Source organism: Macroventuria anomochaeta, assembly GCF_010093625.1.
Source record: "Macroventuria anomochaeta strain CBS 525.71 unplaced genomic scaffold BU25scaffold_10, whole genome shotgun sequence".
Taxonomy (NCBI): Eukaryota; Fungi; Ascomycota; class Dothideomycetes; order Pleosporales; family Didymellaceae; genus Macroventuria; species Macroventuria anomochaeta.
In genome coordinates this window covers 624087-647085 of record NW_022985371.1, presented here as the reverse complement: position 1 = coordinate 647085, position 22999 = coordinate 624087, and the positions used below count along the sequence as shown (strand labels likewise).

The 22999-nt window shown below is 52.3% G+C and overlaps 9 protein-coding genes across 9 annotated transcripts; 4 read left to right on the top strand and 5 right to left on the bottom strand.

The window, feature by feature from the left end:
• Positions 1-137: 137 nt before the first annotated feature.
• Positions 138-893, bottom strand: BU25DRAFT_389645 (uncharacterized protein; the record flags this gene model as incomplete). The annotated part of the gene is made up of 2 exons (XM_033704530.1): positions 138-299; positions 356-893. The coding sequence occupies 2 exons, from the start codon at positions 891-893 to the stop codon at positions 142-144; spliced, it is 696 nt and encodes a 231-aa protein (XP_033563626.1). The 3' UTR covers positions 138-141.
• A 1136-nt stretch (positions 894-2029) lies between these two features.
• BU25DRAFT_389644 (PTR2-domain-containing protein) lies at positions 2030-3961 on the bottom strand (the record flags this gene model as incomplete). The annotated part of the gene is made up of 2 exons (XM_033704529.1): positions 2030-3815; positions 3855-3961. The coding sequence occupies 2 exons, from the start codon at positions 3956-3958 to the stop codon at positions 2213-2215; spliced, it is 1707 nt and encodes a 568-aa protein (XP_033563625.1). The 3' UTR covers positions 2030-2212.
• Positions 3962-6834: 2873 nt separating this feature from the next.
• BU25DRAFT_457096 (uncharacterized protein) lies at positions 6835-8295 on the top strand (the record flags this gene model as incomplete). Its single annotated transcript, XM_033710086.1, has 1 exon — positions 6835-8295. One exon carries the CDS (start codon positions 6835-6837, stop codon positions 8293-8295), a length of 1461 nt encoding a protein of 486 aa, XP_033563624.1.
• Positions 8296-8304: 9 nt separating this feature from the next.
• On the bottom strand, positions 8305-9264 carry BU25DRAFT_409314 (uncharacterized protein). The gene has a single exon (XM_033706026.1). The coding sequence runs from the start codon at positions 8836-8838 to the stop codon at positions 8524-8526; it is 315 nt and encodes a 104-aa protein (XP_033563623.1). The 5' UTR covers positions 8839-9264; the 3' UTR covers positions 8305-8523.
• Positions 9265-9610: 346 nt separating this feature from the next.
• Positions 9611-11593, bottom strand: BU25DRAFT_389639 (acid phosphatase PHO12 precursor). The gene is made up of 2 exons (XM_033704528.1): positions 11200-11593; positions 9611-11147 (listed from the first exon to the last, which is right to left on the bottom strand). Exons 1-2 carry the CDS (start codon positions 11306-11308, stop codon positions 9826-9828), a joined length of 1431 nt encoding a protein of 476 aa, XP_033563622.1. The 5' UTR covers positions 11309-11593; the 3' UTR covers positions 9611-9825.
• A 110-nt stretch (positions 11594-11703) lies between these two features.
• Positions 11704-13364, top strand: BU25DRAFT_21821 (uncharacterized protein). Its single transcript, XM_033701287.1, has one exon. It carries the CDS (start codon positions 11844-11846, stop codon positions 13245-13247), a length of 1404 nt encoding a protein of 467 aa, XP_033563621.1. The 5' UTR covers positions 11704-11843; the 3' UTR covers positions 13248-13364.
• A 315-nt stretch (positions 13365-13679) lies between these two features.
• On the top strand, positions 13680-14704 carry BU25DRAFT_438918 (NAD(P)-binding protein; the record flags this gene model as incomplete). The annotated part of the gene is made up of 2 exons (XM_033709085.1): positions 13680-13880; positions 14036-14704. 2 exons carry the CDS (start codon positions 13680-13682, stop codon positions 14672-14674), a joined length of 840 nt encoding a protein of 279 aa, XP_033563620.1. The 3' UTR covers positions 14675-14704.
• A 1425-nt stretch (positions 14705-16129) lies between these two features.
• BU25DRAFT_489993 (phosphatidylinositol 3-kinase) lies at positions 16130-18939 on the bottom strand (the record flags this gene model as incomplete). The annotated part of the gene is made up of 3 exons (XM_033711465.1): positions 16130-18695; positions 18745-18831; positions 18878-18939. 3 exons carry the CDS (start codon positions 18937-18939, stop codon positions 16130-16132), a joined length of 2715 nt encoding a protein of 904 aa, XP_033563619.1.
• Positions 18940-19286: 347 nt separating this feature from the next.
• Positions 19287-21284, top strand: BU25DRAFT_389630 (Nse4-domain-containing protein). The gene is made up of 3 exons (XM_033704527.1): positions 19287-19860; positions 19911-20738; positions 20786-21284. Exons 1-3 carry the CDS (start codon positions 19344-19346, stop codon positions 20962-20964), a joined length of 1524 nt encoding a protein of 507 aa, XP_033563618.1. The 5' UTR covers positions 19287-19343; the 3' UTR covers positions 20965-21284.
• Positions 21285-22999: the final 1715 nt, after the last annotated feature.

The window sequence follows — 22999 nt, the reverse complement described above, 5'->3', positions numbered from 1 at the left end:
AATTATGCAGTACAAGGGCGACATTGATCAAGACATTGAAGACGGTAAAAGGAAATTGACAGAGTTCTTTTTAGAGTAAGACCATAAAAGCGACGACCTGTAGCGCCACCAATGCAATCGCCCTCGACCTTCCGCACGCCCTTATAGCTCGCTCCTCTCCCCACCAGCCTGCAGCTTAACCTGCAACGCCTCAACCGTAAACTCGACCTCACCTTCACCACTCTCCTTATGGCTGACTTTCCCAATCGTCTTCCCATCCGCCGGCTCATTCGAATACGCATCCAGTCCATCAAACACATCTGCGCATCAATCAGCATCTCCGTTCCCCACAATCCACACAAAGATGTGTACTTACCGCTACACTCCACCTCATCCCCACCTTCCACCCACAAGGGCAGAATCGGGTAAATGGCTCCCGGCGCAAAGAACACAATGTCATCATGAACACTATAATGTCGCTGCGTACTCTCCTTCTTAATCCACTCCCGCACCTTCCACGGCAAGTCAGTCATGTCCATCTTGATCAGCTCCCTGTCGTTGCCGTGCTTATCGATACCGTCCCAAGACCCAGGGTAGAGCTGCTTGTTGTAGAAGACTTTGAGCTGGGGCGCGAAGGTCTCGAGGTCGGGGTACAGTTGGGCGAGCTTGTAGATCGTGCCTTTGTATGTTGAGCGCGAGGCGCAGGATTGCGTATATGGGGCGAGCGTGGTACTGTTCCAGGATGCTGTCCAGAGGGCGCCGACGGGGGTTGGGTCTTCAGTGGGTGGCGCGGAAGCGGCTGCTGGGCCTGAGGATGCTGGATTGGCGGCTGATGCTGATGGAGGGGAGGCAGAAGAGTCCGTGGAAGCGAAGGCAGCTGTTGCAAGGAGTGGGATGAGTGCGAGGAGCTTCATTGTGGTTGATTGGATTGTGATGTGCTGTGGTAAGGAGGGACTCGGTCAAATTGGAAGTGAGCTTCAGGTATGGGTTTGACAGACATGCTCAATCGCGAGTACCATGCGTATGCTATATAACCCAGCTTTTGGTTTTTGCATGTTGTCCTCTTCCCCAGATTTGGCGGTTCCGCGTCCATGTTCCGCATCCCATATTAACCGCAGGGTTTGTCCGGAGCGCGACATGAACGCGATAGATTAAAAGGCCACAGTAGCATGACGCTCATTACCGAGTGCCATCAAGCTCATCAAAACACGGTCAACACTTGTCTCGTGATAGTATCATCTTCATCCAGCAGAGTCGTGGAGGTAAAGGTTGGTGTTGGTGTCGAAGCCTTGCACTGAACTGACTTAGAGCTCAAACCCTTGTCTGTGACGCATCCGCGATCGGCAATCTTCACCCCTGTTTCGGTAGCTTTCAAGCTCACAACTTGCCAACGGCCATCTCAGAACAAGCTTCACTGCCGTTAACCGAGCCTGTAGCGTCCGCTGTCAGATTCACGCCACCGCCATGAAAGATTCTAGAGACCAACGAGCAGGTTTTGTACCTGGCAGCATGCCAACAATGGATGGGTAGGCAGAGGGAAGTACAAGTTGCGCTGAGATCGTGCACAATACCTCCAAACCTGCATTGACCACCAGAACATTGTCACGTTCTCTCTAAACCTTATCGTGCAAATGCACGTTCCTACAAGGACGCGCAGAGCATCGAGTGAAGACGAGATGGCGCAACGAAGCAGCTCCATCCCAGCACCCAGTCGCCATACATCGAAACGCACACCCACCTCACCCATGCTCGAGCCCATCAATACCTGCGGGTTTGGTGAGTACGCTTGCCAACGTGCATAGTGCTCCAAATAGCAAGTGGTCTCCAATGAGTTTGAATAGGAGTACTGACGACCAAGACAGGCCAGTACTCGGTGACCGCGAAAGTGACGGTTGTGGTGACCTCAGCATTCTCAGTCGACGCTGCGGCGTTGTTCCTGTTATGTAACACTATGATGTTGAGATTAGTGAAGAGGAAACATGAGAAGGAAATCAGAGTTGCAGAGCGGAATGATGGAGGCAATGATGTATAATCATGGATTGTTTGCTGTGGCTCTTACCACATGTGAATAGCGCAGACGAACTTTTGGGATATGATACATGATTATGAAATGGCCCATAGCTTTTATATAAAATCAGACAAGGCGGAAACAATATGCTGTAACTTCAGAGCGTGAGCTCACCCGTGTAAGACGCCGTTGCAATGCATGTGTATATACAGGTCGGAAAGATGATCAAAGGAGAGCATTGAGCTGACTCTTGACAGTCTTTACATCGAGGTCAAGTCCGTTCTTTGCGTCGGCCACTGTAGCTTCGGCGACGACGTCCTTCTCCGCAGCAACGACCTCGATAGTGGGCTGCGGTTGCAAGCTGACTTGAGATGCAGACGCGCTGACTGCACCGGCACTGAGAGGACCTGTTGCAGCTCCAGCAGTCGCTGAGGTGGTAACAGAAGCCTCTTCGTCCTTTGCAGCGGGCCTATCGTAGTGTCGAAAGACGGCGTAGAAGATGATGATTGTCAAAACCATTGCACCAGTCAATGAGCCGTAGAAGCCAACCATCAACGGGTCGCGCGCCGCCGGAGTTAGTGCCATCGCAATAGCGGAGCCAACACCGGCGATAAGGAGGCTTACTGCTTGCACGATGACCTTCATGTCTTTCGGCGAGTGGTCGTAGGCATACTCCATCGCGGTGACCATGGCAAATACCTCGCCGATGGCAAGGAGGAAGTAAAGCGGGGCCTGGATCCAGACATTGACCTTGGTGTCAGAAGAAGAGTAGATGAAGTGCTGTAGGACAGTCGCATACAGCATGGATGATGCGACAAAGCAGAAGCCGATGGTGATTCGTGTTACAGGTCGCAAGTAAATACGCCGGCGGTGGAGGAACGGATAGAGGACTTCCTGGATGAGTGGCGCAAAAACGATGCAGCCAACTTGGTTCATGGCCGGTACGAGATCGTTGGGAGTGCCGTGAGTCTCCATCTCAGCAGCCTGAGAAATCAGATTGTTCTGCATCTGGTCAAAGCAAACATAGAAGACAACGAAAGCAATAAGAACACGGCAAGCTTGTAGACCCCGGGTAACTTCGTTGACGAGCTGACTACTCCACGAGACAGCGCGTTGGCGGTGTTTGAGCTGGTACTCGGGTTGAGCGTGGGCCATCTTGAAGCCATTGCGACAGGCACAAGTGATGATTTTGGTGGCTGCAGGGAGTACGTCGCCTTCGTGTGGCGTTTTGGTGTACCACCGCTGTCCAAAAACGAGCATGATGGCCGCAATGACCATGAAACCAAGACAGAGTGCGTATGCTGAGGTAAAGCCAGTGTGCAACTCGAGGTAGACAGTCGCGAACCAAGACAAGGAACCCAGGTTGCCTACCCAAAAGTACAAGTTGTAGATGTACTGTAGAGTGAGTTGTCGATCCGTGATGACTTCTTCGCCTGAGTTGAGTGTTTTGATGGTTGGCTTCTCCTCAGTGTACTGATCGGCGATAAAGGGCACCATGATGGCACGGAAGCCGCCACCTCCCAATGCAATAAGTGCCATTGCAATGATGAGACCAGGCAGTCCCCAGCCTTTGTCCAGTTGACTAGGTATTGAGCTTACGGTCAGTGCCACACAACCAAGGCTGTAAATGACGACGCTGATGACCAATGTTGTAAAGTGGCCAAGCCAACTGTCGGCCAGAATAGCGAGTAGGGTTGGTGTTGTGTAGTAGAGAATGTAGAAGGCGCAGTACATCCGGGTGGCCATTGACTGACCAAGACCGAGAGCTCCAGGTGTCTGACCTTCCTCGTAATGGGAAGGGTGCTGCATGTAGTTTTCTGTATTACTACTGTTAGCATAGAGTCAGAATTGACCCAATTGAGCACACTGACGCCATGGACCTGTTATACCCCAGAAGGCCGCCCGTTCCCAAAACGCAATAACTGCCACTACCCATAGCTGCCACGGCATGTCATCTCGAACACGTCGCATGTCGTTGGTATCGACGAATGTTCTTGAAGATCTTGAACTTGTGGTGACCGACTCGCTTGCAGAATGTCAGCATAAGACAGGAGTGGTGTTGCCATGATAACATACCCACTGCAACATGTGATGTTTGGCGACAGTGTTGCCTTTCGGCTACAGTCTTGGTGAACCATGGTTCCTAATGAAGGGTCCTCCCTGAAGGCCACGAAAAGTGTAAGGCTGCCTGACAAAAAAGCAGTGGATTTGTCGGTTTGACACTGTGTGAGTCGCAATGAACTGAGGTGGATCGAAAGGTACTTGAAGTTTGGTCCAGCGGTGAGGGTCCCTGCAATCAGAGTATGCGATTGTAAAATGGAAAACAAATGTCATACAGCCCGGCACACTGCGTTAAGTACATGGGCAAATTTATTTTTGTTTGCTTTAGACAAGCTTGGAGATTCGATGGCTGCGTCGAAACTGTGATGGAGGGTCTACTTTCGATGCGGCGCTTCCGAATTAGTGCAACAAAAGTCTGGTTGATGCTGTCCTGTACGCTGCAACAATCGTTCAAGACTTCACACAGGATGCGAGTAACGGATACCACCCAATATGGTGGGCTACTGCTAGGCATTTCCACAATTGACGGCGCCCACGTTGCACAAGAGCCGTTTTTGCTATGCCCAGACCTGTCGGCCAGCCTTTTCACGTGAGGATAAGGTTCTGAATGGTCAACATGCGTACAAACGTCTGAATGACTGCCTGCGACCAGGCGTATGGGCTGAAGAGGCGGCTGAAGAGGCGGCTGAAGCGAGCCATGGGGCTTGATCCAATCCGGGAAGTTGGTCCGTAATTCTACTTCCGGTACACTCAGGTTTTGGTGGCTCTGGGCAAGCCTACACATGTTGTGTCGCAACAGCGCGTGGGCAGATTGACGGTCAACGGGTTGCGGCATTGGTGTGCGAAGGCGTGTCGCTGGCTTCCCTAGAACTTCACCACTAGCTGAGAGATGAAGGTGGTGCTGCTGCGCAATGCATAAAGCTACGCAAGCCTTGCAGGAGAGCTACTGTAAAGCGGAAGACTGCAGCTGATTGATAGCTAAGGTCAAGTGCTCAAGGGTGAATGTTTTGCAGGCCATGATGTTGATCCGTCCGCAAACAAGACATTTGTGCGTCGCATATCACACGTGTGTGATGCATCTCGCCGTGTGTGATGCATCTCGCCGTGATTGATGGCGAGCTGCATAGATCTTACCAGAGATACGAAGTTTGGGCGGTCTGGGGTGAGGAGCCCGGCAAGCGACATCACCATCGCGAAAAACATTCCCAACCACTCATCACATTTTCATCACATTTCCATCTCAAAACGCAAGTCACGCATCGCCGATACTTGTATGGTGCTGCCGTTTCCTTCGCTGAGCAGCATGCCCCAAGATCCCCATGATTCCCACAAGTTTCACGTCTTGCTTGTGACCAGATCTGACGGCCATGCAGATCCGCCTCAAACAGCCTCACCATCTGATTCCAGCCTCATGATCTACATGCATATGCAGCAGCAATCAAGAAAGCCATCCAACGTCGTACGGGATCTACCAATCGGTGAGTGGCTGAAACAGGAACACAGTTGTGACGCTCCCACCCAAAAGGGTGTCTTCGCCGCATCCTGAATCGAAAGAGCTATCTTTGCCGACTTGACATCGAATTTTGTTCGGCAAATCGAGTCGTTAGTCGCGCAAGGAACACCTCGCGCTCATCCATCATTGGAAGTCAGAACATGCCAAACTCGAGTGGAATAAAGGGTGTACACGGATCTGGTTGGTCCGCGTCGCTCACAGACGTCGCTGTCGCGCATCTGTGGTGTCTTGATACACCTCCATGAAGCACACGTATTCATGTGAGCTTCATGTACGCACCACTACCAGCTTGTTGGGATCTATTCCATGACCACCTGGTAAAGAGTTGAGAAGCTGGCGCTGAGGACGGATCAACCGTGTAGTGGCATTTTTGGTCGACATCAATAGCAGCCGTGTGGCGACTAGGAATAGGTGAGCGTATCGTACTGTCATTGTTACTGCAAGCCTGTTCTAATACGTAGCCTGAGCATTGATTGTGAGGCTGCTTCGTACTTTGCTCTCGCTTGGCTTTATTCGTGGTATTCGGCAGCACACACGACAACCTTAGTAGGCCAATCGTCGAGTTATCCAATAATTCCTTCTCCACTCAAGCTCTAGGAGTGTCACTGTTTGCCAACGGACCGTTGCAGTGTTTGCCAGCGGTCCGCTGCACTGATTGTCCAGCTCATTCGGTTAGTTCGGTTTGCTTCCCCAACCCTTCACTGCTATCTCCTTCTACTATGTAGTCTCAATCGATTCCAGCCAGTAGCTCTCAAGATCAATCAAAATCATCTCAACCCTTCCACAGTCACCAAGACGAAGACTCGATCAAAGCGACTGTCTTTATCGGTGACTTTCACAAGTTGCTGATCCCCCTTGATAATTGGAACGATGATGGGATATGGCTTTTTGGCCCAAAGAACAACTCTGTGGGTAGATGACCTCATGGTTTCCAGGCAACTTGTGAAAGTCATTATATAACATCAGAGTAACCGGCCAGAGATATGTCCGAACCATTCCCACGACTATGAATTCATCTTCCTGAACAAAACAGTCAGTAAATTCGGTTCGGCTTTCACGACACACCGATGGCCTGAGTCATGCGAGACCCACTCGCGTGCTGTGATTGGCAGATTCGATGGCTTGATCCCTCCCGGATGCATAGCCTCTGTTTATGCCAGGCAACACTTTCAATGACTTTGCCTGTCAGGTACCCATCACTTAATCAATTTCAAAATAAGTCCGCTACGACAATTCAATGGAGAAGTTAAAACCAGTCGTCGTGGACCACGCGATGGACCCATCACAACTAGAAAAGCTCCGCCCGTGTGGCCGACTAGAAACATACAGCACAGCTCGACACCAACTGGGCTTCTACAATAATGTCGGCCTGACTGCGACCTACACGACTTCGTCCACCCAAGACATTCCCTTCGAAAGTTTGGTTTCTGCCGCCCTTCACCATGTCATCGCAGAACATCCAAACCTAAGCGCCATACCCGTCAACGAAGAGAGATCATATCCTGATGTCTACTTCGCGCGGCTACCTGAGATTGATTTGCGTACGTGCGTAGTATTTCGCCATCGCAAACGATCTATACCGAAGAATGATGAAGCCGATGATGAGCTCGACAAATTATTACGCGAACAGCACGACCGCAACTTCAAAGGGGATGTCAGGTCGAGGCCATATTGGCGACTCATTATCGCCTCGTCACCAGAGACACCAGGAGAGTTCACTGCCTCGTGGATCTTCCATCATGCGCTGAGTGACGGTGCATCGTCCATGCTGTTCCATCAAAGCTTTCTCGAGGGTCTGAACGCGGTTTCGGTACAGAAGACGATCGATCCAGTAGTCAGAACGCCTTCGACACAACTTCTTCCCCCACTAGAGGAGCTACACCCCATGACGATCTCGTGGCCAATCTTCTTGCGTGCCATCGCGGGTTCTTTGCTCCCCTCGTACTTCGCGCAACATTCACCAAATCTTTGGACAGGCTACCCCGTCGACGCGATAGTCCAAACACCCACTTCGTCTCACAACACGAGCGTAATCCTCACCGCCGAACTAACAACAGCATTCGCCAAAAAATGCCGAGCCGAGGCAACGAGCGTAACAGCAGCAATCAGCACCCTCCTCGCCACCATTCTGTTTCGTGACACGCTCCCACACAATGAGCTTAGAATCGGCACACCGATCTCTCTCCGTCCTTTCTTGTCTATACCCAAAAGTTGCATGGTTAATGCCATCACGAATCACACGTTTATCTTCAACTACAATGGCAACAACAGCCGCAGTATTGTCAGGACCTTCTCCTGGGACATAGCGAGGCAAGTGAAAGCCGGAATATCTCAAGAACTCGCCAAACAGGGCGCAGATAATCCAGTCGCACTGCTCAAGTATGTATCGAATATGCAAGATTACTTCCTCGAGAAACTCGGCAAACCACGAGACTCAAGTGCAGAGGTGTCAAATCTTGGCGTATGGCGTCCTCAAAACTCTTCAATTTCACACGAGGGCGAGGCGAAGTGGTCCCTCGGCCGCCTGACTTTCAGTCAGAGCCTAAACCGCACCGGCCCGCAGATCAGCCTCAGCGCTGTCACAGGCGGTGACGGGTGTATGGCGTTGAGTTTCAACTGGCCGGAGGAGCTTGTGCAGTATGAAAGAGAATATGGGGAAAATTTGTTGCATATGATTCCGGGGCGGATGAAAGAGGGAATCAAGGCACTTTTGAAGGAGGAAGTGGAGGAGTAGATGAACTCTCCGGATAGGTGAAGAAAATGTCTAATATTATAATGCAATAGTCAAGGGTACATATCAGCGCCTCAACCCCTTCGTAACTCCCGGCGTCCACGCAGGTTCTGCCACTACACTCAGCAATTGTAAACACGCTAAGAGGTATGGTCCTCATGCGCCATGTTGATCCAGTTCTTCAATGGATATCCCTCACTTCTCTTAAAACTCCATCCTCAAATCTCATGATCATCGCCCATACATGCCCCTCTCATAAACCCACACCTCTTGTGCCTTGTCCTGCCCATCGAAGCGCCTTACACCATCTGAACCAAGCATCACCCTCCTCTCATGCCCTTGCCCGTAGTAGTTCGCGTATACGGCGTTCACGCTTTCATGGTGCTGTCGTACATGGCGTTTGACGGACTGCCAGATCTTGTTGGGCTTGGACTGTGTGGTGTGTATTGATAAAGGGGCGATGGATGTTGTGTGGACTTTGAAGGCAGACTTGGTGAGCTCGATTGAGGAGCGTGGTGTTGTTGCTGTTGAGGATAAGGTCGACATTGTGGTATTGCAGACGACCGTATTGAAGTAATAAGATAGAGCGGTGTTATCCTCAAAAATATCGCAATTGTCGCGTAGAGTGTTTTCGATGGCGATGATGTTGACAGTCAATCTGAGGAGGGGCGTGATGTAGGTGCGCCCGAGGAAATGGTCGCTGGAGATCTCTGGAATGCAGAAATGAGGATCTTGATCTTGTTGTTCGTTTGCTGGAAGGCTGAACTTGATGTAATGTGCTTGCTCTAAGAAGAGCTCCGACTGACTGCACTTATACTGTTACTGCCTTGATGCTTGCTCATCCGACGACGGTATTAGGGGCGGCGTCATGACTCCATCACAGACATCAATAATACTTCACATCACGCCTTGGACTTACAAATCCACTTGTTTTCCGTATGCGCCCTGCGCCCTTTGCATGTTGAATGTTAGTGTTGATGCCATAGCTGAGCTCAGTGTGGAGCCAAGAAGGGTCAAGAACAACCGATAATCGAGCCACATGTGTCCCCATTGGGAAAGGTGGATGCAAGGCTTGGCACGGAACAAATGAAGTTGACGGAACATGTCAGATGGAACTTGCTGTACGGATGATGGTATTGGTAGCAAGTAAGCTTGACATAAGTGACTCACTGTGTCCGACTTGCGGTCAACTGCTGTAGCTATTTTCGCGGCTTGGAATGCGTCAGCAATGCGAAATTCGACATCTGCACGCCCTGCGCACTGACCCCACATCCGATGGTGAGAGCTGGGGAATGCCGAGCGCGCCCTGTACATGTCAGGAAAGACTTTTGCTGGAACACATTTTGCCGAGCGATATGGCACCTGGAAACAATTTTCTGAGCTGTTCATGATGATTCTATCGCTCTCAAACTGTTAAGCTCAAACTTCTGATGAGAAGAACGCGGTTAAAGAGATGGGCGACTGGCAATGAGACATGGTTGCTATTGGGCTGAGCATGATTGACTAAGAACCAGGTCGAGTGCCCGCAAATCCTTACGGCTTCACGATGAGCTGATACGGCAGTGTGTTATCTTGGAAGAACGTCGCAGTCGGCCTCGCCGCAAAGCTGGAATCAGTCGTATTGCAGATTTTCGTGAAGTCACCAACCGCATCGACCTTGCTCTTGATAATGCTCTGGTACTGCGAGAGTGGGCAAGACGATCCAGGACCGCTTGTACAGTTCACGACTGGGTACACGACCTCGTTCAGGCGAATGCGCATGTAAGCTTCGCTCGTTGAGTTGCTGGTGGCATAGCCGTTGGACGCAGTAGGGCAAGACAGGCGCTCGAACGCGACTGTGCCACGCATGGGTACAAGACGGCTTGCTCTGAACTTTCGGTCTGGCAAGGTCTTGTTCGCAGGAAGCTGAGGCTCGTTGTCGAAGACACCAATTGCGGCAATGATCTGATTGATCTGGCCATCGTTGGAGAAAGAAGCGATAATCTTAGGGGGGACAAAGGTCCCGTTGCCGTTATTATACGTCGCATTGGGTCCATCCACGAAGCGCTGAACTAGACCTTCGACGACTGGCAGCATGTTGTACTTCTCGATGTCGGATCCCAGGCCGGTGCCGTACCAATAGCGCAAGTCCTGGGCGTATTCGTACTGCAGAACCTCCTCTTCAGTGTAGATGTCACAGAAGCGGCTTCGGCGGCCAGTGATCTGAGTCTCGAAGCCACACAAGTACGGGATAATGGACACATCCCCCTGGGTGAAGTTGAAGCCGCCTTGGATCTTAGCATTGAGGCGGGAGCGAATCGGTGGCAGGTAGATGTTGTCCCAGACATCCTTGTAGGGGCTGCCACCTTCGTCGTTGTATGCTTTGCACAGGTCACTCGTAGCTAGCGAGTTCATCCAGGATGCTGGGTCGGTGCTGTTCAGGGCATAGATTGTACCAAGGTCAGTCGCATTTGGACCGAGGAAGCCGTGAGAGAAGAGACGTGCGCTATCACGCACACGAGGGCCTGACTTGTAGTAATTCGCCCACATGATAAAGGGCGTGTTGTAGTCATACAGGTCAGGGTAGCGAAGGCGCCATGTCGCACCCATCTCAGTGAGCTCCTTGTAGCCAGTAGTAGAAAGCTGGCTGATCTGGTTGGAGGGGTCTGACAGCACAGGCTTCCAGGTCTTGAGGAAGTTCAAGCTCTCGTCGCTCACTGTGAGGTTTGAAGCTGCTTGAATGCGAGTATAGAGATCAGTCCACTCATTGTAAGCGCCATTGTCAGGGTAACGGCTGCCATGGCGAGAGAAGAAGGCAGCGAGCTCGACCTTGCATCCAGCGGGCACATCGGACGAGATGCCAGTCACTTCAGGTCCTGTCAAGCTGTCAGACTCATTCTCAATCGTCAACAGACCAGAAGAAAGTACCGGGAAACCATTGACCATTTCCTCCAATGTGCTGTAGAATGTTGAAGTCGTCAGCTGCTACGATGGTGATGGCCGAGACGGCGGTGAGAACCGTGGTAAAGCGTCCCATGATGCAGGCGATACTGTGCAGTGTCGAGTACCACAACAACACATCTCAACACCTTCGGTCACCTTTATATCCATCTTGAATGCCCAGCACCAGCGATGAGCGTTCGGAGATGAGCTTTGGCAATGTTTCCCAAGTGGGCAGCTCGACAAGGGTATTTGCGGGACCGTTCAAACACGTGGGCCTCACCGGGTGAAGGAGAGGTTATCTCGTATCACTAACTTCGACGGCCAAATTGATGCAGCGGAAGAATCCTTCCATCGCGCCTCGTCCTCAGGAACAGTCGAGTTGAAAGGTCGAGGCATGACGGTGAGGCTGAAGTTAACCTCGGAGTAAACGCCCTCTCAAGAAGGGCCGATTATCCGTGCCACGTGCGCTTATCGGCATCTAGAGAGGGGCGCATCTTCGCCTACCAAACACTAATCCTTCACCTCCGCCCTCTCCAATAATGCCCCGGTGGTGATGCACGCATTCTCGCCCATGGATAATTGACTATCCGACCAACTCCGGGACGAGGTTTTCCAATTGCCTGCCGAGTATGGTTGAGCCGAAGCCACGCCAGCGAAAATTTGCCCCACGCTCCCGGACAGGATGCTTGACGTGCCGTGCCAGGCGAAAGCGCTGCGATAATCGGCGTCCGCAATGCGAGAACTGCACGCGTCTGAACCTCTCCTGCGAATGGCAGGCGCAGCGAAAACTGATTCAGGATGCAGATTCGAATTCCAGTTCGAGTCCCGAAGAAATTGTCGAAAGTGTGCCGGACTCGCTGGGTTGCTGGGATATGCTTCCTGGCGAAGCTGGGGCTGAAAGACAGCACCTGCTGCAGTACTATATCGAAAAGTTCGTACCCAGTGTATCAGTGGCGACAACACCGACCAGTTTCTACACATCGCTGTATATGCCGTGGGCCTTTCAAATTGATGGCATGCTGGATGCCATTCTTGCTTTGTCATCAGCTCAGCTCGCACGGCGCACTGACGATAAGGATCGTGAGGCGCATCTTCGAGCGGTGTCTCTGCGACATCAAAGGAAATGCAGCGGATTCATCAAAGAGCGTCTGTCACCAACGGGTCAACCTCTGCGGGACACTTACCAGGTCGTTGCCATCATCCTGCTATTGGTGGGGCTGGAAGCACTCAAGGGCAACAAGAGTACGACATGGATTCAGCAGCTCAAGTGTGTGCGCAAGATTCTGGACACATTGTCTCCAGAGCAAAGTATTGTCGATTGTATCGAGGTTGACTCGTTGCATCGGCACTTCACGTACCACTACGCAATGGCATCGGTCATGTCTCAAGTGTCAGCGTCAGCAACTACTTCGGCGCCCGCTCTTGAGCGTGATTTGTTGCCCATGCTCAACGTCGCCATGCCGTTGACCATTGACCCCTTGATGGGTATCTCATATCAGCTTTGCGACCTTATCAGCAAGATTCAATACGTTGTCAACCCGGATCCAGCATTCCCACAACTTACGGAAGCAACGTTCAATGCGATCGAAAACGGCATCCAGACCTGGACATACGAGAGCCCGTTCTCTTCTGGGGTCGACCTTCCAGTCGCACTTGATCTGATTGCGCTGGCTGAATCGTATCGTCTGTCTGCACTGATCCAGCTGTATCGCAACTCGAAAGCACACGCATCGCTTGTGCCAGGATGTGCTGCCCGCGCAATGGAGTTCATCATGAGGATACCCTCCGGTAGTCCTGCAGAGTCGAGTCTACTATACCCCATCTTCATGGCCGGCGCCGAGCTGGACAGTGAGGTGGCTATCGACCGTTTGACAAAGAGGCTGAAGGACATTTCCGACCGCAACCGGTACGAGAATATTGATAGTGTTCAAAAAGTGCTCAAGGAGGTCTGGCGGCCGAAGCTGGAAGGCGGGACACGAAGATGTTGGGAAGATGTGCTGCGAGAATGGGAGTGGTCTTTCACCCTTGGATGAGAACTGGATCTTCGAGACGACACGGCAGACAACGCTTTCGAATCCGGTGCAGGATGTGGCGCTGAGATTAGAACAATCCGCAGTCAGTCTTTCAGCTCCACATCAACCGTGGGTCGGGTGTTGCGGACACTTCGGATACCTCCCGGATCTCGTTGAGCAGAGACCACCTTGCATCCGCTGCCGCGTCTCCACCAGAAACGCACCATGATACCCCACAAAACTGGTCGACTCAGATGAAGCGACTCTTTCACGACTATCGATTGGCTGCTATCATGTTAGACTTGCAAATTTATTGGATACGGTCAAGTCTACTCAGATTGACATCGGCTTCAGCCATATATACAAGAGGGGTAGTTGCGCGGGTATATGAACTACAGGACTGCTGCGAACTGTCGGCCATTGACATCAATTAAACAGTGTTCCGGCATACCAATGACTACAAAAGCTGAAACCACGCCACTGAAGTCTGTATCTCTCGACTTCGGTCAGACTCCATATCTCTGGAAACTCAAGGGAAGGTCAGTCCTTATTACCAGGTCGGCGAGAGACATTGGTCTTGCATGTGCGACGAAACTGGCGGAGGCTGGTGCGACTGTCACCATTTCTAATGTCCGATCTGAGACTGAAGAGGCTGTGGCACGAGAGTTGACTTCGAGGGGCTTCCAGTTCAATTTTTGCAGAGCGACGTGACTTCCTATGAGTCACAAGCTGCGCTCTTCCAGAAGGCCATAACATTCAGCGATGGCAAGATTGACGCCGTCGTGCCCAACGCTGGCATTTGCGCCTAGCAAAATCTCTTCGACATGATACCAACCGAAGCGCCGAGCATTGACAGTGAGCCGCCAAAGCCAGGCTACCGCCCCATGGACGTAAACCTTCGGGGCGTGTATGACACTCATTATCTTGCATTGTGCTACTTCCGTCTGCCTCGGGACTCCTCCTTTGCTTCGCTCGCAGGCTATGTCGGCTTCCCATCAAGCCCAACGTACAGCATGTCAAAGTTCGGTGTTCGCGGCCTGTTCTATGGCACACGAGACCGCGTTGCTACCGCGAACCCTCCAGTACGCGTCAACCTCGTTGCACCCTGGTTCATTCCTACCGTAATGACAGCACAAGATGATTTCCAAGCTAGTGAGGCTGGCGCGATGATGAAGGCGATGGGCTCTGCACAGCTGGATGACGTGCAGGTAGTGCACTTCATTGCCGACAAAACTGCTCACGGACGAGCTGCTGGCATCTTTCCGCAAGGTGTTCAGGATTTGGGAGATGATCTCGAGGGTGATTTTGCAGGACAGAGAACACAACAGGGTGTGCTCGACATTTTAGCTGCAATGATAGCTGCGACGGGAAAGCAGTGTGAGGGACTGATGAGGCAGGATAGCGCGACTGGAGGGGAGAGTGGTCAATTCATGGGTGTCGCGAGATGACCAGTGGGAGTGTACGTGAAGTAATTGCACGCAATGTTGTTTGTTTTGTATGATTATAATCGCTGATTGTAGTAGTCATTCATGCCTTGCACAGACAAGCTGTACCAATGTGACAAATATCATGATTTGACGAAGAGCTAAAGTACATTAAATACCTCCAGCCCTGATGTCGCGACCTTGAGGTGGTCTTCACATACAGCTAGCAACAACTGGGCTTACACACCACTCAAGTCGAGAACGTGGGTAGACGGGCGTTAGACCCAGCACCAGCACGTAATCCTAAAAGCAACCTCACCGTCAGCCAAAACTATGCCCACGTTGTATTCGACTGCACGGTGCGAAGGAGATTACAATGCCATATATGTACCAATAATTGCTTAAGGTACACGTACCCGTTGTACGTCTTCGGCAACTTCGCAGGTGCTGTCCTCAGGAATGGTTCAGTCAACCAGATCTTTCACCAGCGGACGCTTGCTGCTGTTAGCAGTTCTGCGGCCATCGATGCTAGTATGGATATGGTCTACTCTCGTGTTGTACTTGATTTGTCTACGCACGATGTTGTTCTAAGGATCCCAGAGGTCACCGATCGCTATTAGATCTATCAAATTTAACGGTCCAAGCTGAAGGAAATGCAGCTCCAAGCGCGAGACCAATCACGACAACCATCATGGGCACAGAATCTGGGGAGCCGTAAAATGTCGCACGGTGAGCGATGCCTCGATTGGTTAATCTTGAGGGCGGCATATACTTCCACCACATCCCCCATCAGGCATTTGAACTATGTCATGTTCCGCTTACTGCCTGGTCCTGAGCGACTCGAGCCAGCGAAAGAAATCAAGGGGACAAGGAAGCTACTACGTTTTCCAGACCTGCCTCTTAGCCATGAGTAAAGCCGGCCACACACAGAGACCGGATTGCTCGCCCCTCCTGACAGTCGCAACGATGCCCCAGGATCCCCTTTCTTCCAGCTCGGAGCACTGCAGTACACCTGCAACCTAGCCTCCGATCCCACCACAACTGACGCCCAAGCAAGACAAAGAGCTCGATGGTGAGGCACAGACTTCGTGCTCGTCACGCTCATCAACTCCAACAGGCGAGCTTCCGACGTGTACATTATGCGCAACACTTGCCCAGAGGATGAGTACGGTGAGCGGCACTTCCAGGCTGCATATAGCTGGAGCGCGTTACCGGGAGATGCGTCGGAGGTGTGGAGGGTTGGGGCCCGGATAGCGGCAAAGTACAGTGAGCTCGGGGTTGGGTATGAGTGGAGACTTCCTGATCACGACGATGATCCGGAAGAATACCATATCGAGGGTGACTTTGAGCCGGTACCGTGTATTCAACTCGAGGACAAGAGTGTTGTTTGGGCCTAGGCGTTAGAGAACGATAATGAGTAGGGGGATTCGCGATATTTTCTTAGGCTGCAGTGTACACCTGGCGTGCGGACTACATAGTCTATTTGCGCCAATAAGTCTGCACGAACTCGTGCGCCCAATCGATAACCCCGGCCTTCCAATCGCCCATGCTCTCCTCCACAAGCCGGTCGAACATCTCTGCTGCCTCCCCTTCGCTCTTGCCCATCCACATTCTCTCCTGGACCTTCCTTACCGACCCTTCGCGCTCAACCTTGATATCAGGGATATTCGCGCCCTGCATGAGCGCGAACAGGTTAAGCAGCAGGTTGGAGGACTTGCGGAGCGTAGACCAGGCCGTGAACGCATACTCCTTGAAGCTGAGATAGTTAGGATGTGTAGCACCGCCCATGCCCTCGATCATCTCGCGGCAGAGTTTCATTTGCGGAGCGAAAGGCTTAGGGTCGCGGCCGAGGATGTATCCGAAGTCGACGTGGAAGAAAGCGCCAGTGGGTGCAATAAGCAAGTTGTCCAGATGCCGATCTCCTACACCCAGTAGGTATGTAATGACACAGTAGCCTGCGCAGGACTTGATGTACGTGTCCATTGCCTCTTTCTTAACACCTAGATCAGCGTGTGGGTCGGGGTTGTTGGCGCGCAGGTATGCGAGCAGTGAGCCTTTATGTTTCTGGCACGCGGCTGCGATGCTCATCGAGGGTACAAATTGGAAAGCACCCGCGGAGGTGGAGGTGGCGAGAATGCGATAGGGTGTAAGTTTTAGGTCGAGGTTCTCTTTGCGCAGAAGTCGATCCATGAGCGTGATGATTTGGATCACGAGTTGATCCTGGCGCAGGTCGTCGCCGAACTTGAAGATGATAGGATACTTTTGCGAGTGGCTGGTGCGCAAGTTGAGGACTATGGGCAGGAGTGAGGACTTCAGCACGTTGCAATTTTCGGGGTCGATGCCGGTGATATAGACCGAAGGATCGAGAGGGAGGGGAAGGGGGTCGAAGTTTGTGAGTTCGTTCTTGGGGTCGGCGAGGGCTTTCTTGAGACGTGCAAGTTTCGTGGGTCGATCGCCGCCGCCGAAGCGTACGTCTTTCGAGATCTTGGCCAAGATGGTAAGCAGCTCACCTTGGCGGCGGAAAGTGTTACGAGTCTCGACGCCTTCCGGCGTCTTCTCGAGCTCGACCATGAAGTCGTACTCGACTTTTGCGAAGAGGTCGCGGTGCTCAGGCTCCTGGTCAGTGCTCATATCGCTGATCTCGACCATCAGGTACCAGTGGAAGAAGTTACCCAGCGCGAAGCTGCTTGCTGCTCGGGTAACCAGAAAGCGTGCAAGGGAGGAGTCGTCGCCTTCTCCGGCCGCTTCATACTTCAGGGCTTGTACAAGCTGGAGGAGGTACAGCTGCAGCTCTTCATCGTCCGCCTTCTTAAGGCGTTCGACAGCATAGCTTCGCACTACTGGGTGGTCAAAATGAGGACCAAGCAGCTCAAGTGCGTCGTCCACGTCGATCTCGGCCCACTTGTCGAGCAAAGGAGCTGCTTGGCGTGCTTCCCTCGGATTCTTCCAGTTTACGCACTTGACGAACTTGGTCAAAGCACGCTTGTCGCGGAGCAGGAAGTACCTGAACTTCCAGATATCGTCTCGTTCATGTGATGTGATCTCCTCGAGTGGGCCCTTGGCCATCAACAGATTCAACTTGTCGCGGACATGGACGTTAGGCTTCCTATCTCGATCCAGGGAGTCTGTCTGTTGACTGCGCATCAGTTCACGGTGTTTGTCCTCGGCAGGGTTGACTCGTCGTCCGATTTCAGGGTCGTAGATCTTGATGAGCCTGCCGGCATCGGCGTCTCCATAACCAATGCCATCGACATCAATGCCGGGGCCAAAGGATACTTCCGGTGGCGGCCGTAATCGAACATCTGACTCTGCTGGCAGCCGTAGGTCTGAGACTGGAGGTGGCGGATACTCAACATCGGTAAAGACGATGGCGTGGTCGAACCGTAGAAACTCGATGTCGAGGTAGAACAATTCCAGGTCTTCACTGCTGTCAGTGCTGCCGCTGCCGCTGCCGCTGCCGTTGCCGTTGCCGTTCATGTCCTTCTGACGGTTGAGCGCAGCTGCTTCGGCCTTGAGCGCATCGCTCCGAATCTTCATCATCTTCTTATAGACGAGGTTATCGAGCCACGTGTTGGTCGGCAGGTCACCCATCTCCTGCTTCTTCAGCAGGTCTTCCAGCCTCTGCATCTCAGCAACCTGCTCGTCCACTGTACCCTCCAGCGCAGGCGCCTTTCGACTCTTGCGGGCAGGCGCTATCACCGACGGGGTAGTGGTGTTCGACAGGCCATCGGCTGCCTTGTGACGGTGTATTCGACATCGCTGCCGGCCCTTCTGCAGCGTGTTGTCCTTGTCGAACAGCGGTATGGTGGTGCCGCCGAAGGGTACAGCGTGCATGTTCGAGTCGGTGTCTTCGAGGGGTGACAGGTCCCAGAGTGTGATGGCGAGCTGCGCCGAGGCGGGGAGATTTGCATAGGTGACGGGCAGTTCGAGCCACTCGTTCCATATGCGTGCGTTCTTAAACGACTTGTATGCGGTCTGTACGGGGATGGTGAGGGGCTTGCTGTCTGCCCACATCTGTGCAGTCGCATAGAGCTCGAAGTGGGGGCTGCACCAACCGTCAGCGCTTGCTTCGCTCACCTGTAGTTGACACTCACTTGATGTTGGAAGCTCGGTGCCTGAGCTCTGGCCGCCTCAGCAGCACTGAATAGGGTATCTGCTTCTGGTTTCCATCTAGACGGTCTCTACCATCTCTTAGCTGACGTCTAGCACGGCCGACCGATTGCTCACATCTTCACATGCACCGACAGCTCCGTCAGGTCGAGTGACGTCGCGAAGTTGAAGGCTTCCATCGTGCGCGCTGAGGAAGCTGTTCACTACCGCTGTCCATGGGCGCGCAACATCGACAAGCTTCACCGAGCGCTGCGTTTGCACGTGAACAGTAAACAGTGCACAGTGCACAGTGCACAGAGACAGTCTCCAACTCTCCAGGTGATGGTCGATCAGACGGGCGAAACGTGGGGTGGGGCTTGAGCTTGAGCTTGAGCCGCACGGGTGCACCTGCTGCCCCACTGGTCGACAGGGGTTCGCGTTCGAGCGCTGGCACGTGACCAGTGACGGATCGCACTTTCCTCGCGGAATCGCGCTAAGCAAAACGGGCAGTCGCGTCCTGGCCGTCACCTCCGCATGTACTGTGTCTCAACACCAAACATCAACACCGCTCTTTCTCTGTTCGTTCTGACGTGAGACAGCCAACATGGCGCGTTTCAACACACATCTCTCGGCCGCCCCCCAGCAGACTCGGTCCTCGACTGTCGACTCGCTCTATCGCGACCCCTCAGTCGCGCCTCGCCATGCAAGCAACACGCGCGGCTCGACTTACTCTTTCATGAGTCCCTCGCAATCGTCCGACAAGGAGAACATGGACGCGGAATCATGCGAGAGCACGCCGCAACCAGCGAAACGAAAAGGCCTCAGTAACGCGTCTGGACGTATCCCCACGCCTGATACAGGCTCCACTACTGGCGGCGCAGGCAACAAGCGCAGAAGGACCGGTGACTACAGCATGAACGGTGCGCCCGAGATCTACGAGGATGAAGGCGAAGAGGCGGAAGAGGATGAGCAGTTGGGCCAACCACAGCAGTGGAGAGAGGCGACCACACAGTCCGGAGAGGAGGAGGACGGCCAGAGCAAGCTATACAATCCTAATCAGGATCCTGAGAAGCGCCGGGAAGTCCGCTACCAGCTGCGCGAACACCATCGTCAGTTAGAGGGTGAGTGTTCCACGGGCTTCCGCACAGGACCAAGAGCTAATCGATATCAGAGAATCGCGGCGAGTTCGTCAAGTCCAGGAACAATGGCTTGTTCGAGCTCCTCAGGAGGAACGATGCAACTTTCGGCAAGGTACGACAAACGGCAGATGCTACCGTGGACTCGAGATTCCTCGTCACCGCAACGGAGCTTGCGAACACAAAGCTCCAGAACAGTTTACATGGCAGCGGTGGCGCCGGTGTTGATCTTGACCAGTTCGTGTCAAAATGCATATACTTCATGAAGTCTGGCGGCTACAGACACGGCGAGGAGGAGGCGCCGGCGATAGCGGTCGCAGATGAGGAAGAGGAGGACTCGGGCGATGGTCTTGACTGGGCCTTGTTCGGGCGACAAGCTTGCTTCCCCAGCAACAGGCGACCACCTGTATCGAGCTTCCTCCTTGGGCCTTTGTCTGTCCAGAAGCGCGTCAGAACCACGCAACGGCGAGCCACACAAAGAAGAGCGCCTGTCGGCCCTGCGACGCGACCGCAAGAGGTCAGGGAGGGCGACATCATGCAGTCTGAGAACTCCAATCTCACCCATCTCGTCAAAGGTATCAAGTCGAAGCTGGAAAGCCACCTGGACGCCGCAGCGCAGGCCGCCAGCGACGAACTCGAACAAATACCCGAAGGCGAAACAACGGATGAGGATTACGCCGCTGCGTTCGCCCGACATCGCGTTGCCCAGACACCGGACGGTGAACCTGCAGTCCACTTGTTCGATTTCGCCATCAATCCACGCGACTTCGGGCAAACGGTCGAGAACTTGTTCTATGTAAGCTTCTTGGTGAGAGAAGGGAATGCACAGATCGTCAAAGACGACGATGGTCTGCCATTGCTCGGTAGGTCTAATACTGCCCAACTTTGACCGTCCACTAACGCCTCACAGCACCTGCAGCACCACGAGGCGTCTCAGAGCAACGAGATCAGGGTGCGCAGAAGCATCAAGCTGTCTTCAGCATTGACTACCCAGTGTGGCAGATGTTCATAAAAGCGTACGACATCAGAGAGCCCCTGATACCGCACCGCGTACAGGAGGAGGACAACGGCGGTGCTCGATGGTACTGACCTTGGCAACACTCCACACTCTTCAATTCGCTACGTTATTCGCGCTTAGCGCTGTTTCTTACGTCTTTTTGGAACCTCGGCCATCGCACCGATGGGCATATTGGCCAGCTCTGCATCTCCGGCGCAACGTTTTGGCTGTCTAGCACGGCGCACGAGTTCTTTGGATGATATCACGATGGGTGGCTTCTTCACGCCCTTTAGCTCTTTATTTCTTCTGATACCCCAGATTTCATACTCATCTTATCAGGGCTTTAACATGGCCTATATAAAGGATCGATGGGTGGCTCTTTGCATCGTAATACCAGGCATGATAAGTTTGATGCAAACTCGCGACCTTGCTACCTTTCTCATATGCTCTGGAAGGCTTCTTTTGAAGCTTTTCGAAGCGTCCCATCATTTCTGCCCATGATTGTTGGTAAGGTTCATTCAGATGTTGATTCTCTTCGCACAACTGGACAGCAGACAGCAGACAGCAGACCCTGAGAGGGTCCAGCGATCCTTTTGATGTGTACACGAAATCATCAAGGATCTTGTTCTTGCTTCATGCATGAGACTAAAAGGTGGATGGAGACATCGTGTCGTTACCTTCGAATATCGATATAGGTAGCGCAGTCTACGGAGCAACACATCGGCCTTGAGCTTCAGCACTCTTCGATCTTGAGCGCAGTGTAAGTAGTGAAGATGACGAGAAAGACGGAAGGGAAGAGATGTTTTAGGTACGTCTCCTCCAAGGCTGGCCGGACAAGCTGGTCATGCCGAGATCTGAGAGAAGTTTTTTTTTCCTGGCAAGAAGATATGCAGCTTGACTTTTCGACTGTTCTAAGCAGGTCAGCCACTGGAAAGCATACCAGTTGATGTTGCTCCTTTTGATGGTGAGTTCAGCAGGAGTTGGACAGATAGAGGATCGCAACGAATCGACTACGAATATATCTCTCAGAGACCGGCATGGAACAGCAACAGCATGCCACAATGGGATAAACTTTCTGCACCAAAACATGTTTTTGGCCATTAGGACTCTTGTATTCAATTGGAGTGAAGGGAAATGCAAAGACATCAAATTATGAACTCGTTTTCTGGATCAAGATTCACGGGGTTTGCTACAGAATTATAGCGTCAGGTAAATGCACAGAACCTGACGTGCCGATTGCAAAGTGCAGGATATGTATTTTCCAGACGACTTCTTTGATGGCGTTCACAACTCGGAATGGGTGTGTATACCTCAAGTTATCGAGTTGGCAAATACAATTTTCCACACCAAGGCTTTTGATCACATGAGCAGGTGCGAAAAGGTTTTTGACATTGGCAAAGTTTACATATGCAGAGCGCGCAAAACATGAAAAGCATCGGAGTTCGTTTAGACACATGTTGAAGACATTCGTCTTTGCCGTGAGGGGCAAGGAGGAAGCAGATATATCGCCATCGTGTTCTTCTAACATGTATTCAGGAACAGGAAAGAGGGGACAAGAGACTACATCATCCAAAGTAATAGCTGCTTTTGCGAAGCAAGATCGCGGGAAGCTTTTTCATATGGGAGAAAAAGTCGGCCAAATAACCAGACTGCTCCTCTCGATTAGCGCGATCCTCAAAGACTATTCTGCATTGCAGGCAGATACAGCCGGTAAAAATAAGATGGCTACAAATGGCTCTAAGAGATGATAGTAAATGTAAGTGTCACAAGAAGAACATGACATCTTACCTAGCACTCTTTTGATTTAGTGTTGCAATTCTTGAAGGATGTTGACTGAATTCTAGATTGGATGGCTCTATAGGGTTGTACTGCTGGCGTCAGCACATGGAAATAGACGAAGGTGGTTTTGGGCAACTTGAAACCCTCGAGACACCAAGAGAAGATACATAGATGGCGGCTATCCAGATTTGGCGTTTGTAGTCAGAAATGCATTAGGTTGTGGAACAGCAATGTCGAAGAAGCGTGAAATACTGGGTTTGCTTCAGCAATCACTCCACGAGCAAGAGGAGAGGCGATATCCAGACACACCATTAGAGTTTGCAGTCCATTTCGGTCCTCAACAAAGAG